Here is a 13,423-nt window from a genome sequence, read left to right on the forward strand (position 1 = left end):
AGTGAAAATGCTGAGTTTGTAGGAGATGCAACAACATCCACTTGAGGAGTCGTAATACATTGGCTGGTGTTCAAGTGTATGCTGGTAACAAGTAAACTGAGAAGACTGAAGCATATACACTGTATTAGTAAAAGGTGTACTGGAGGGCAAAGAAACCCTGCTACTCCATTAAGCAGGTATGGTAGCCCTGGAAGTGAAACCCCCCATGTCAGACGCCCTTACACAACGATCTGTGCTATCTTTGTCACAGTGACCATGCCGTGTCCCGGCTCCTGCTCGTCTTAAGGTACATGTGGGACCACCTGCTCTCTCTGCAGGGGAAAGACGCTTCCCAAAGTGGGTTCAAATGTGTGGCATCATGGGCACAGGATCAGGGGCAGAGACTTCCTGACCACCAGGACCCTAACCTTAACACCTCCTGGTCCCCAGAGAGGGCTCGGCTCGGAACAGAGTAATGTGAAGGGCAGCGCTGCCCGCTCCCCCCGGTGGCCTGGGACCCCCAGACGGACCCATGGGGACAGCCCCTGCTATCCATACCCGCTCCAAGCCCGACAGGCCGGGCCGAGAGAACAAAGCATAACCCTGGCAGAGCATGAGCGTGGCTCCTGGCTCCACTGAAGGGGCTTTTTCCCCTGCGCCGCGGAGCATCCTGACCGCCGGCCCCGCCGCGACGCCGAGAGCCCAAGCGGCTCTAAACCTGCTTACGCCGAAGGCGATTTGCCCGTAATCCCTTGGGCTTCCCGGGACGGAGAACCGGGGAAAGCGGGGGTGTGTGGGGTGGGTGTGCACGGCTGCCGGGGAGCCCCCGGGGCGGTGCCGCGGGCGGGCGGGCGGGGGGCGGTGGGGGCGGGCTCCGCGCCTTGCACCGGAGGACACGGCGGCAGCGAGGGATGTGAACGGCGGGGGCAGCTGCAGGCCGTGTCCCTCGGGAGACGGTTCTGAGCCCGGTGGCCGTGGGAGGGAGAGGAGCGGGCAGGGGACGGAGGGAGGAGGGAGGGAGGGGGCCTGGGGGAGAAAAAGGGAGGAGCGGGTCCGGGGGTGTGGGGGAGGAAGAGCGGGGCGGGGGAAGCGCTGCCAGCCGGAGGAGCGGCAGCGACAGGAGGGAAGCGCAGCCCGGCGTAACCTGCTCCGCTACCCGCGGAGGTAGGGACCTGCTTGCGGGGGGATGGAGGAGCATGGGTACCCTTCCTATAGCGCCCGCAGCCCCGCCTGGGAGGAACTGGTAGGTACCATTCGTGCCTGGCAGTTGCACAGGCATTTCCTACCCTTTTCCTGCCTGTATTGTTCAGCCGGCGGGGTCGGGCTGTCAACCTTATCGCTGCGTTCCCCCCCGCCCTCCTTCCCCCTCCTCCTCCCTCCTCCCCTTTCCCTTCTTCCGACCCCGCTCCGCGACAGAGCCCGACCGCCGGCTCTGCTCCCCGCGGTGCGCGGAGCGGAGGTGGGAGGTGGGAGCCTTTCGGTCCCGTCGTGTCCGTCTGTTTGCTAGCGGGCTGGTCTCTCTGGGGGACGGGGAGTTCATTGTCCTTTTTTCTTAGTTTCACCGCCCGGGTGGAAAGGCTGAGCTTAGCACCGAGAGCCTCCTTGCCTCCAACTTTGTCGGGGGAGGGTGTGTGTTGGATGTTGATACCATTAAACGCCTTCTCTTAGCAGAGCAAAAGCAGCGTGTCTAGCGTGGAGAGGCACTTTCCAGAAAGAGTGACTTTTCTCCCCTTACCCCCCCCCCCCGTTATTCTTCTGTAGCCAGGCTGGGAAGTGCTCCTGTTGTGGGGCCAGGTGTTGGGTACCCCGCTGCCCCCCCCCCCCCCCCCCCCCCCCCGTTTTGTGGAGTGCGTAGCAAGTGCGTATCTTTCAGCTGCAAAAGGCAAGGGGGTGCCCAAAACTGACCGGGGGAAAAGCTGCAGTGCGGTTGCCTTGCCGTTTATTTAAGCAACTCGGAGACCCTTCTTTCCAGCTGAAGGAAATCATGTCACCGGCATCCTCAGCAGGCGATAAAATCAGATTTCCCTTTTCAGGGCGGTCTGGTCCCGCTGCTGGGCTTTCCTCCATTGTGCAAACACACACACACACTTACCAGGCAAGGAGGGCTAAAAATAATCTTGGAGTAGCTGCTTGGGAGATTTCAGGCTATCTGAGAGGGCAAAGCTAGGCTCTCTCTAGCCCTGAACTTGAGGAGATGACATGAAGCATGGAGTCATGCCACTGTGACTCCCCCCTTTAGATGACTGTGCCATGTTTTGCTAACTCGTAAACCTAGTTTTAAAGAGCAGCCAGGAAAGAGCTATACTTTGTCTGGCCAGGTCTGCTTGGTCGCAGGACAGCAGCAGCCCAGCCCTGGAGATAACCCAGGCTGAACTTCCCTGTTAGGACTTGAAGCCTTCCCAAATACATTTTTACTAGCCTCGTTTTTGTTGTGTAGTTCAACATCCCCCTTCACTGCCCTCTGCAGTTCTCAAGCCTCAAAACTGCTGCTGGAGTTGCAGCTGTGATAGGGAAAACAGCTGTATGTGTGTTCCAGTAACATGGAGCTGACACCAACAGGATCAGACAAGGGAAACCCGAGGTTTTTTTTTTTTTGTCTGGAAAGATGAAGACATCGTGGGAGGAAGGTGGCGAAGCCGATTCCCGCAAACACGTTATCCTATTAAACAGTGACATTTAAATTGGCTGCTGTCATCCCAAACTCTGCTGAAACTCGGGAGACAGATGGATTGCAGCCCATCCGCTTGGAAATGCGGAGTCCTGGCTGAAGCATCCAAACCGGTTTCCTTCTGTGTGCAGGGCTTAGATAAACAAGGAGCACGTCTCCTTTTATCCCCTCCATCTCACCCTCCCCCAGTAAGAGACAGGATTTGGGTCATGTTTATCATTTCACTGCTGCATTTGTTAAAGATTACATCCATGAATGCAATTTTACGGTTAACCACTGCACTGTTTTCCTTTACAAGCCTCTAATTTCAGCTAAACCACTCAATCTTTTACCTGGTAACCTGCTGGTAAAATACATAGTCTTTGTGGCAAAAGGCATATAATTGCTCTTTGTATCTGGTTGCAAGCAGGCTTTTTATTATAATGGTAGCAAACTGAGATTTAGGTGCCCAGACCTCTCCCTTCCTCTCAAAACACAGAAAAAGAGCAGCAGGACAGGGGAAACTATTTATTGCAGGCTTTAAATCTGTGCAACTTAATTATATATGCAAATTTTCAGAAGTCATGGGGAAGCGCTGTTCCTGTGGCTGTTCAGAGAAAAAACAGACATCAAATGGAACAACAACTTCTATGCCAGACTCATCTGAGTGCAGCTTCAAATATCTATAAAATCACTTCCTTAATTCACAGCTCATTTCTGGATGGCAAACCTTTCTGACTCCAGTAGGTGTTGCATTAGATACTCCTGAATGGAGCTAAATAAAAGTAACAGAAAATGTAAGGCTCATCCTGAATTGTTCCAAGAGACATTCTTAGAATCACAGAATCATAGAATTGGCTGGGTTGGAAGGGACCTCAGAGATCATCAAGTCCAACCCTTGATCCACTACCGCTGCAGTTACCAGCCCATGGCACTGAGTGCCACATCCAGTCTCTTTTTAAATATCTCCAGGGATGGAGAATCCACTGCTTCCCTGGGCAGCCCATTCCAATGTCTGATCACCCTCTTGGTAAAGAAATTCTTTCTAATATCCAACTTAAACCTCCACCAGCACAACTTAAGACCATGCCCTCTTGTCTTGCTGAGAGTTGCCTGGGAAAAGAGACCAACCCCCCCCAGCTACCCCCTCCTTTCAGGGAGTTGTAGAGAGTGATGAGGTCTCCCCTGAGCCTCCTTTTCTCCAGACTGAACACCCCCAGCTCCCTCAGCCTCTCCTCATAGGATCTGTGCTCGAGTCCTTTCACCAGCCTGGTTGCCCTCCTTTGGACCTGCTCCAGGACCTCAATATCCTTCCTAAACTGAGGGGCCCAGAACAGGACTCGAGGTGTGGCCTCACCAGGGCTGAGTACAGGGGCAGAATCACTTCCTTGGACCTCCTGGCCACGCTGTTCCTGATACAGGCCAGGATGCCATTGGCCTTCTTGGCTACCTGGGCACACTGCTGGCTCATGTTCAGCTTCCTGTCAATCCAGACTCCCAGGTCCCTTTCTGTCTGGCTGCTCTCCAGCCACTCTGTGCCCAGCCTGTAGTGCTGCATGGGGTTGTGCAGGACCCGGCACTTGGCCGTGTTGAACCTCATCCCGTTGGAATCAGCCCAACTCTCCAGTATGTCCAGGCCCCTCTGCAGAGCCCTCCTGCCTTCCAGCTGATTCACACCCCCCCCCCCAGCTTAGTGTCGTCTGAGAATTTGCTGATGATGGCCTCAATTCTTGTCTCTTCGTGGCTTTGTACCTCAAATATAGATAATATATGTCTAACATATATGTTCTTAACCTAAATTTCATATTTTATATGAGGCCTGAGTTGACTTCTCCCTTGAAATGTACATGTGGCTTCTAACACAGGAGCCATATATCCTGCTCCTAACATCCTGCAAAGCCATTCTTTATTCTTATAGTCTCCACTGTTTTACAAGTTTTCTCTCTAAAGCATAGACCACAATTTTGTAACCTATGGGTTACCGAATTGCCTTTGCTACACCTGAAACAGTCAAGAGAAATGTTGTTCCTCTATTTAACACTGGTATGCATACATTCTGTTATATTTTGGCTTTCCCTTTGGTAAGGAAGTAGAAAAAGAATAACATTGCTAACTTGATCTGCAGAGAAAGTTCAGATCAGATCTGAACAGGCAGATCTGAAATTAATTTGCTTAGTCTGGGGAGCTCAGTTAAAAGCTATAGTCATCGCTAAGCACTAAAATCAAGAAAGATTCAATAAAATATTTTAAACATGATGAATATTGCACTGTTGACCTGAGAAATACATGGCTATTCATTTAGACACCCCCACAAAAACTTTTTGAGGTGGAGGAAGAAGTATTGCCCTTCATTTCGTAGATGCCAAAGTGACCTAGACAAAAAGAAAGAAATATGCTTATTATGAAGGGAACCAATACTAGAGTTTAAATAATTTATGTTCCTTGAATAAAATAATGGATTAACCTGCATTATAAACTATAATCCCCAGTGCAGCTAGAGTGCCTGTGTGGTTGGATTTTTTTCCTATGTTGCATATGCATTTTAGTGACACATAGTCTATTATCAGGACTGGATGTGGTTGAGTTTCAATGTTCACATAGTGTATGTATGCACCCAGCACTTTGGGATTCTTTGAATATAAAGGGTAGATCATCAGCTGATACCAATTGCTATAGCACAAACCATGTCAGTGGAGCTGTTTTGTATCAGTTGAACATCTCCCTTTAAATACCAACATTTTTTTTAATGCTTTTTACCAGTCTTTCCTTGCTTCAGTCAGGAAATTTCAGGAACTGACTAAGAAGTGTGAAGCACAGTATGAAAGACAGCACAGGCAAATACTGTGTTTTTAACGCTGCATATAGCCCTGTATTCTTCAAGAGCCTAATATGCAGAAGTCTAGTTGGTACCATTTGTACCATGGTATTCATAGCTGTATTCACTGAGCTGAAATGTGCTGTTCAGTATTTCTCATATTGAGTCTGACATCAACCATCTGGGAGAGTTTTAGCTGTGAGGTGAAAGGATGGCAGTGAAATTGGCAGTCTTTATTGAGTTTCACAGCTACCTTCAGAACCTTTACCTTGATAAAGGCTGGATCTGGACCCTGATTATCTATTAATACTTCTGAAAATCAGAACAAGTGGTAACAGTGAGATCTGTAAAGCTATATTAGTGCATGGACAATGTGTATGTTTGTAGGAACAACTTCCTATGCTAACATGAATAAGTAACTCAGGGACTTCCAGCAATGCTTAATGCTTGCTTTGTTTCTCCATTACACATTAGTTGAAGATGGATTTTAGACATGTTAATTTTACAGATCCCCCTCCAGACTTTGAAGAAATTTTCTCATTGCACTGTTCTTGTGGGACATTTCTTATAATTCACAAATTTAGGTCACTGCTACTACTATCTTCATGTTAAGTGATCTGAAAGAACATTCCTAGTACTTCACATTTTTTTCATAGCACTCTGAAGTTTATCAAGCTGTGATGAAAGAAATTCGCTTGGAAGTTAAAGGCTGGTGCATTCCCTCCTTGTAACCCAATTTTTGTGTTTTGACAGTCAGGACAGAGCAAGATCACAACAGGGTAGCCCACACGAGGATGCACAGTGCCCACTCTATGGTGCAAAAAGCATGCAGAAGCTAGGGCTGACAATTAAAACTCTGAAGGTGAACAGAAGTTGAAGAATTGACCATTTCACCTGCAGTATTATAACATGTTTTATGTATTGGAGATGAAGCCCAGGAAGGAAATCTGTCTGTACAGATTCCTAAGGTGATCTCCAGCTCTTCTGCTGGCATTGTAATAGCCATCAGACATCACAGGAGGTATTACATTTAAAAACCAAGTTATTAATTAGTTTCTGGTTTTCTATTTATTAAATTATGCAGTGTATTTACACCCATTGCTAAATGGTCCAATGTTTTTATAAAACTCAAGATAAGCTTTTACATTAGCTTGCAGTGTAACCCATTGGGAAAGTGATTTGAAACCAAACCAGATTAATGTCTTGCTCTAGAAGGTACTGGTCCTGTGTGCTTCTTATTCCAAAACACTGGAAGCTGGTTTTGGAAGTACATCCACTGTTTTTAGGACTGAGGTCTAAATATGTAAGGAACAAGCAACCAGATGATGTTTTACTTAAAAAAAAAAAAAAAAAGCAAACACCAAAAGGTGCAAATCTGGACTCATCAGGAGTAAACTTCATGATCTCTCTGTCCAAATCCCAAACTAGACACTTGACTGGTCTGACACTTGACTTGACTATGCTGGTTTTATGTGCCTTCCCCCCTCACTCTCTCATCTTTCCTTTGCAACTTGTGAAATGTCTACTTGTAAACAGTTTTGCTTGTAACTTTGCACAGGATCCTAGTCGTGTGACACAAATACATGGCAGTCACATGCTATTTTGAATGCTTTTTTAGTATGGGAACAAATCTAACAGTAAGCAGTGTTGTTCAACTGGTGCTGTTTAATTCAGTTTTATTAAATGGAGTTAAGTCAGTCTTGCAAGCCTTCTGTTACTCCTAAGTGTTCATCAAATTACAGTCACAATTACATGCAATACATATTAGCATTAATTAGCAAAGTCTGTCTTGTCATCCTCTTGATGTGTTCAATTGCCATTTACCTCCAAAAGATTGCAGTGAGATGTGTTCTGGCATAATTTGCTATTCCTGAAGTCAAGGTGAAGAGGAAGAAAGAAGGATGAAAAGAACAAGTGTTCATAAACTTTGCTCTTAACTTATCTTTCTTCCTAGCTATGCCCAATATTCACTGAGTGCAGCACATACTTGCCCAAATTTATTCCTATGTTTTTGGAAAAGAACTCTTTCAGGTGAGCAGGGAGACAAGACAGTCATCCCTTAGCCTGTACAGAAAGGGGACTACATGAGAACTTAATCTCATGTGGTATTAATTGTAGGATGTAGGCCCTATTATTATTATGAGGAATATCAAATCCCTATCTAATAGGGAGGGCAAGTGATACGATCAAATAAAAATTTAAAAATTGACATTTTTAGATGTCAATTTTGACTTTTAAAAAATATATAACTTGATAGAAGCAATTGTGTGTGTGAAGGAGTGTAGTAGAATCTCATTTGAGGTACCTGATGCAAGAACTAAGCCATAAAACCTGCAAGGCTTCTTGGAGCTATGTAATTTTACCTGCTACAAATAAGTCCCAATAAAAGTGGGATACTCCAGTGTGTATGCACTTAATAGTCTCAACAAGGTGTTTACATCTTGGATAGGTTGATGTGCTTGGTTTTGTTTCTTATTAAACTGCATTGTACGTAGGTACCGCAGCATTAAGACATGTCAGTCCCCTTTCTAGAAATATAAATAGAATTGTGGGAATATAGAAGCCACAAGTATTGATTGCTTTCTTATGTGTAATCCAGTCCATGCAGCTAGGAGTTGTGTGTTTTATTTAGTAATGCTGTGATTTAAATGCTTGTTTTGAACACTGGCTACATATGAGCCACAATAATTTCAAAGCCCCGCAATCCAGAACATGTGGTGACATTTCAAGATCGCGTGAGCTTCCAGATCTGAGATTAAAAGGAAAACCTGACCCTTTCTTTCCCCAAAAGTAAAGGCTTCTCTTCTACAAAGCCAGAAGTGAATAGAGTAGTAAAACAATTAAAGTAAGAGAAGAAAACAACAGGAAAGTATGCATTGGCCCGAACTGTCCCATTGCTTTGATGGATAACACAGGACTGACTGGCTGGAGGCTTGGGTAAGGAGCCCATTGCATGGGATGCTGCCCATCCAGTTCCCAAGAGACAACCTCTGTGCCCGAGGGTGTGCAAGGCATCCCTTACCGGACAGCTTCCCCGTACTTTGCATGAAACACTTACAGCCTGGCTTCCCACCTCCCACGGGTGATTTCAAAAACCACACGGCGGTGGTTACTGAGGGGTGTGAACAGCAGGTGCTCAGCCACCTCAGGGCCGCTCTCTGCCCTGTGCTTGGTCCCATCTCCCGAACCACGTGGGGACGTCCGGGCAGGTGCGGGAGGCTCCGAGGGGTCCTCGCCGCCCGCCTTCGCCTCTGCCGCCCCTCGGGCCCACCCCGCCGCCCCGGCGCTCACCTGAGGTGCGGCCCCCCTAGAACCGGCCCGGCTCAGCCCGCACCCACCGCCGCTCGGCGCCCCCTGGAGCCGGCGGCCGCTCTCAGCGGCTCCCCGGTGGCAGGGGCGCGGAGGGCCGGGCCCGTCCCGTCCGGGAACCCGGCTCCGCCCGCCGGCGGGTGGCAGCGCTCCAGCCCCCTGAGAGCGGAGAGCGGCGGCCGCCCTGACCGGGCCGGGGCGCGCAGTCGTCCCTTTCCCATCGGAAGGGGAGGCTGAAGATGGCGGCTGGGCGGCCCGCTCCGCTCAGCTCCGCCAGCGGTCGCCTCCGTCCCCGCCGCCGCCGTCTCCTCCCCCCCGCACCGCCTCTTTCCCCACCCTCCTGCACCGCCTCCTCCTCCTCCTCCTCCCTGGGGAGGGGAGCGGCAGCGGCTGCCCTGGCTGAGCCGGGCTCGTGTGCTCTCTCTCGGCAGGAGTCCGGGAAGATGGCCGGGGCCGAGGGAGGGATGAGCGGCGCCGGGATCCCGCAGCAGCCCCAACCCCAAACTCCGGCGACGGCGGCGGGGACGGTGGACGAGTCTTCGGACAGCGAAGGGGAACACGAGGGCCCCCAGAAACTCATCCGGAAAGTGTCCACCTCGGGCCAGATCCGCAGCAAGGTAAGGGGGCAGGAGCCGGCGAGTCCCGCTGCCTCCGGGGCGAGTTTCTTCATCCCCATCGTAGAGCGGAGCCAACCCGTAGCCGGGGGCGGCCGCTGCATCCCGCTCGCATCCCCGGGATCGGTGGCGGGAGTGGGGGGGTTGGTGGTGAGGGGCTGAGGCAGCCGTGCCTCTTCCTTCCTTCCCTCTCCCCTCCTCCCCGTCCAGCTGTTGCGTCCACATCTGTCCCCGGCTGGCAGGAAGAGCCCCTGGGGCGGCGGGGCTCGGCGAGCCGGAGGGGAAGCCGCCTGCCCCGGCGGCCGGCAGCCGCCCTGCCCTGCCTGGCGTCCTGGGTGTGGGGGAAGCGGCGGGCGGGCTGCCTCCCTCCGGCTCCTCTTCCTCGGCGGCGGGCACCGCGGGGATCCCGCCCTGCCTCCCCGTAGCGAGGGTGGGCTGTGTCAGCCAGCCCGTCCTCACCAACTTTTTTCTTACCCCTCTTCCTCCGTCTTCTTCACTCCCGGTCCGGGGAGCTGTCGCCGTGAGCTCCGCAGGAGCGGCGGGCAGGAGCCAGGGGTGGCACATCGGGCTCCCTCCCGTTTGAGAGCGGGAGTGCGGCGAAAGTAGCGGACACGGTTTCCAGGCTAAAAGGCACCTCTCGGGACAGGAGGAAACTCACAGACATCCTCGCCCGTGGGGCTTGATGCGTAAAGCAAAAGTAGCTGTCAGAATTTCAGGTTAATGCCGTCGTAGGTTTTTTTGTTGTTGTTTTGGGTTTTTTTTTAATGTTGTCTCTGGCTGCTGGAGTCATCCTGGTGGAATTAACTTTTTGATGGATGGTGTACTTACATCGTGTTTTTTCCCATAGAATGAAATTCGGCAAGCATGCATTAAAAAATCTAAAAGTAATGAGACATGACACTTCCTGTGTAGAAGGGTCCCGTGTCTTCTGACCAAGCGTGATACAGATTCGGTGATGGGGTCTGCACAAAACCTCACTGGGGAGGGAGAGCCTGTGTGTGCAGTGATGTGAAGACCGGGGTTTTTGATGTGTCTGGTTTGAGGGACAAAGTGAGTCTATGCAGGCCCAGACAGATCACAGTTAGGGTTTGATTTCTTCACAGTAGGTTATGTGCTGTTGTTTCCTTTACAGATCACCCACTAAAGTTAGTAAGAAGCTGGTTGTGAAGTCTGGTTGGGTTCATGCTGTTTTTTCCTTGTGCTTTCACTTCACATACTACATCCAAAGGGCAGCCACCTTTAAACAGAAAGCATTGGTTGTCCAGCAGTAGCATTGTCCCATTATACAAGGTGGAAAGCAGATTTCTCCTGAAATCTCCCAAACATGATGAGTTATATCATTTTATTGCGAGATGTTAGTTTTGTATTTGCAGATGTTTGACCTGGCTGGAGGGTTACTATCATAAATGATATACAGCTATTGCATTTGTTGACAACATATCCCCAGACAAACTTTAACACTGTGTGGTGGACTTCAGAATGTTTAAAAGTGAACAGAGCATGATGCTCTGTTAGCTGTAATTATGTTAAATATATTTAAGGGTTTGCTGTCATTGAGGTTGATACTTGCATAGGGAGAACATGCATATTGTGAATGTTATTGAAAAGGTTTGTAAGCAGGAGATCTCAGCCAATTCTTACCAACTGTTATGGGTTGGTAGGATACTCTCTGAGGGCTGTCAGTGAATACAAAGCTGGGGTCGCCTGGAGTTCAAAGGCAAATCTACAAATGATGCTTTTGCTTATTTTAGTTTGCATCTCGGTTTTATTTCTGTGAATCAGATATATGTATATATATTTATAGGAAAAACTGCTGACGTAATTGAAGTCACAAAAATGTTGCTTTACTGTTTGTTGCAATTTACAATAATATGCAACCCTGAATATAAACTATCTTTCCATTTAATTAAAAGTGATATATCTTTGTTAAAGAGGAGACCTGTTCTAAATAATTCAGTAGCACTTTATTTTATAACTCATGATGCATTATTTAAAAGTAGCTATATTTAGACAGACAACTCCCATTTAGTTTAAGGGTGTTGTATGTTTTCTGTTGTAGTAGTTGGTGATCAGTGGTTACATGAAACCACTAGAGCAAGGAACATCAGGGAGCTGCTCTTTTACCCGGCTAGTCCCTTTCATTCAAATTAGATTTGTTAAGCTTCACTTACTCAGTGAATGTGTTTGTAAGCTAAGGTTTTAATTAAATGGATTGGATTTGTCTTGCAGTTAAGAATAGACTTTTGAAAGAACCCAAACCATGTATAGTACATTTATCGTCGATGCTTGTGGGCTGTTTTTAATGCTGTACTATTTTCTCTTGAGATTGCTTGTGTACTTGAAACATCTCAGCAACATGGTATTGATTCCTTAGCTTAGAACTATACCCCAAACTCTCTGCTAGTAATTGTTTTTATTTTACTTAAGAAAGATAGTATTTTTAGATGTTTTGGTACAGTTGATAATTTGTGAAAGCTACCATATGGTGGTACTTTGTAGACAGAAAATTGAAGAGTAGATTTTTTTTTTTTTTTTAAACATGTATGTAATAAGATTTAGCAAATGTATGTATAAGAGTGAACCTTTTACTTCAATAAGCAAAAGTCTAAAGATTTGTAACACCTATAGTGCTCAAAGGAGTTTTGAAGCTTTACTCTCTTATGCCTCAGTAACACCCATTAATTATTTGGCTGAGGGCAAGGGATGGAAAACAGCATGGGAAAATGAAAAGAAAGAATACTATATTGGTAGATGCAATTGTGCTGAAATCCATTGCTTGTTTGTGTTACAGTAATCATATGCTTACTGTTTTACTTAGAAATCTGTTGTCCAGTTTTGCTACTGCTTGCCCATGTTGAACAGCAACTTCCTCTGCAAACTGCTTCCTTGATCTCAGTGCAACTACTTTTAAAGTAAATTGCTATGAGAAACGGATGGCTGATAGGGCCAGATGTTTGTGTAAGTTCTGTTATGAGTCTGTTTTTCTGCGTATGTACTGTCACATTTTTAGAGTACTGTAAGGGCATGTCTGTGTCTAAATATGGCCATTATTAATTCCCCCAAACAGAAAACTTGCAGATCAACATATTTTGGTCTTCTTCAGTCCTGAGGAGGAGACAGGTTGTGGTGCAAAGGACTAAAATATTAATTGGGCCAACACTTTGTTTGTACCTAGGAGCTGTTCACCCCGTACTTGGTTGCAGACTGACACTGTGGCAGTAGGTGTCTTTAGGAGGATCAGCACCAAAATAAATTAATTAGTGCTTTTGGGAGATGAAAGCCCCCATCTTTCAACCTCATCCTGTAAGCTGTTGCATCTGTGAAGCTTGTGAAGGAAATGCAATGGAATAAACAGGTGGCACACAGAGGATAAGTTTTGAGCGGTTTTGAACTGAAATCCCCAAGGGAGTTTGTTGAAACAAGTCTTGGTTTCATGATGTCTGTCCACAATTCCCCCTACTCTGCAAAGCCTGAGTATTTAGTGCGTAAGTGTCTTGGTAAAAACAGTTTTTACCAAATGCATTTTATTTTTGTAAGGACGTCAGAAACCTATAGTGAGTCTTGAAGAGTTTTGAAGCAGTATAGATGAAGATGTACAAACTGTGTTGTACTGGGGATTTGTGGTCTCCATGCTTCTACATTAAACTTGACTTCTTAAATTTTAAAGGTGCTGGTTAAGACAGGTAGCATTTGTGCCTTTCTTAAATTAAAGAGATTACTTCAGTTCTTTGGGGCTATAGCCCAAAAACTCTGCCTGTCATCTGCTGTTGTAGTTTCTTTAAAGTTAATGACTGTAGTGCAAAGAACATGCCTTAAAAAGGTGGTCTTGCTTCAGTTCTTTGTAGCTGGGACCTGCCAAGCAGGGAAGGTTCAAATTTGAGCTGACACTTCATCATCTTAAATTCTGCTCATCTCGGGGGCAAGCACAAGACTAATACATGAAATAGTCCCTGGATACTTTGAAGTTGAGTTGTTATATGAGCATAGTTACAGTTCCTGCTCTTGTCTTGAGTACTCTCTGCTAAAAAGTGTATATAAGAAGAGCACTTTGATTGCTGA

The 13,423-nt window shown here is 47.4% G+C and overlaps 1 protein-coding gene across 1 annotated transcript in view; it reads left to right on the forward strand.

Moving 5' to 3' along the window:
* The first annotated feature begins 1,116 nt into the window (after positions 1-1,116).
* Positions 1,117-13,423, forward strand: part of DGKH (diacylglycerol kinase eta) — a 157,736-nt gene continuing 145,429 nt past the window's right edge. Inside the window, exons 1-2 of the mRNA XM_030469081.1 lie at positions 1,117-1,222; positions 9,182-9,367. Of these exons, the coding sequence (XP_030324941.1) occupies positions 1,166-1,222; positions 9,182-9,367 (243 nt within the window). The 5' untranslated portion in view covers positions 1,117-1,165. The remainder of the gene's footprint in view (positions 1,223-9,181; positions 9,368-13,423) is intronic.

The sequence above is a fragment of the Calypte anna genome, chromosome 1 (genome assembly GCF_003957555.1).
Source record: "Calypte anna isolate BGI_N300 chromosome 1, bCalAnn1_v1.p, whole genome shotgun sequence".
NCBI classification, from domain to species: Eukaryota; Metazoa; Chordata; class Aves; order Apodiformes; family Trochilidae; genus Calypte; species Calypte anna.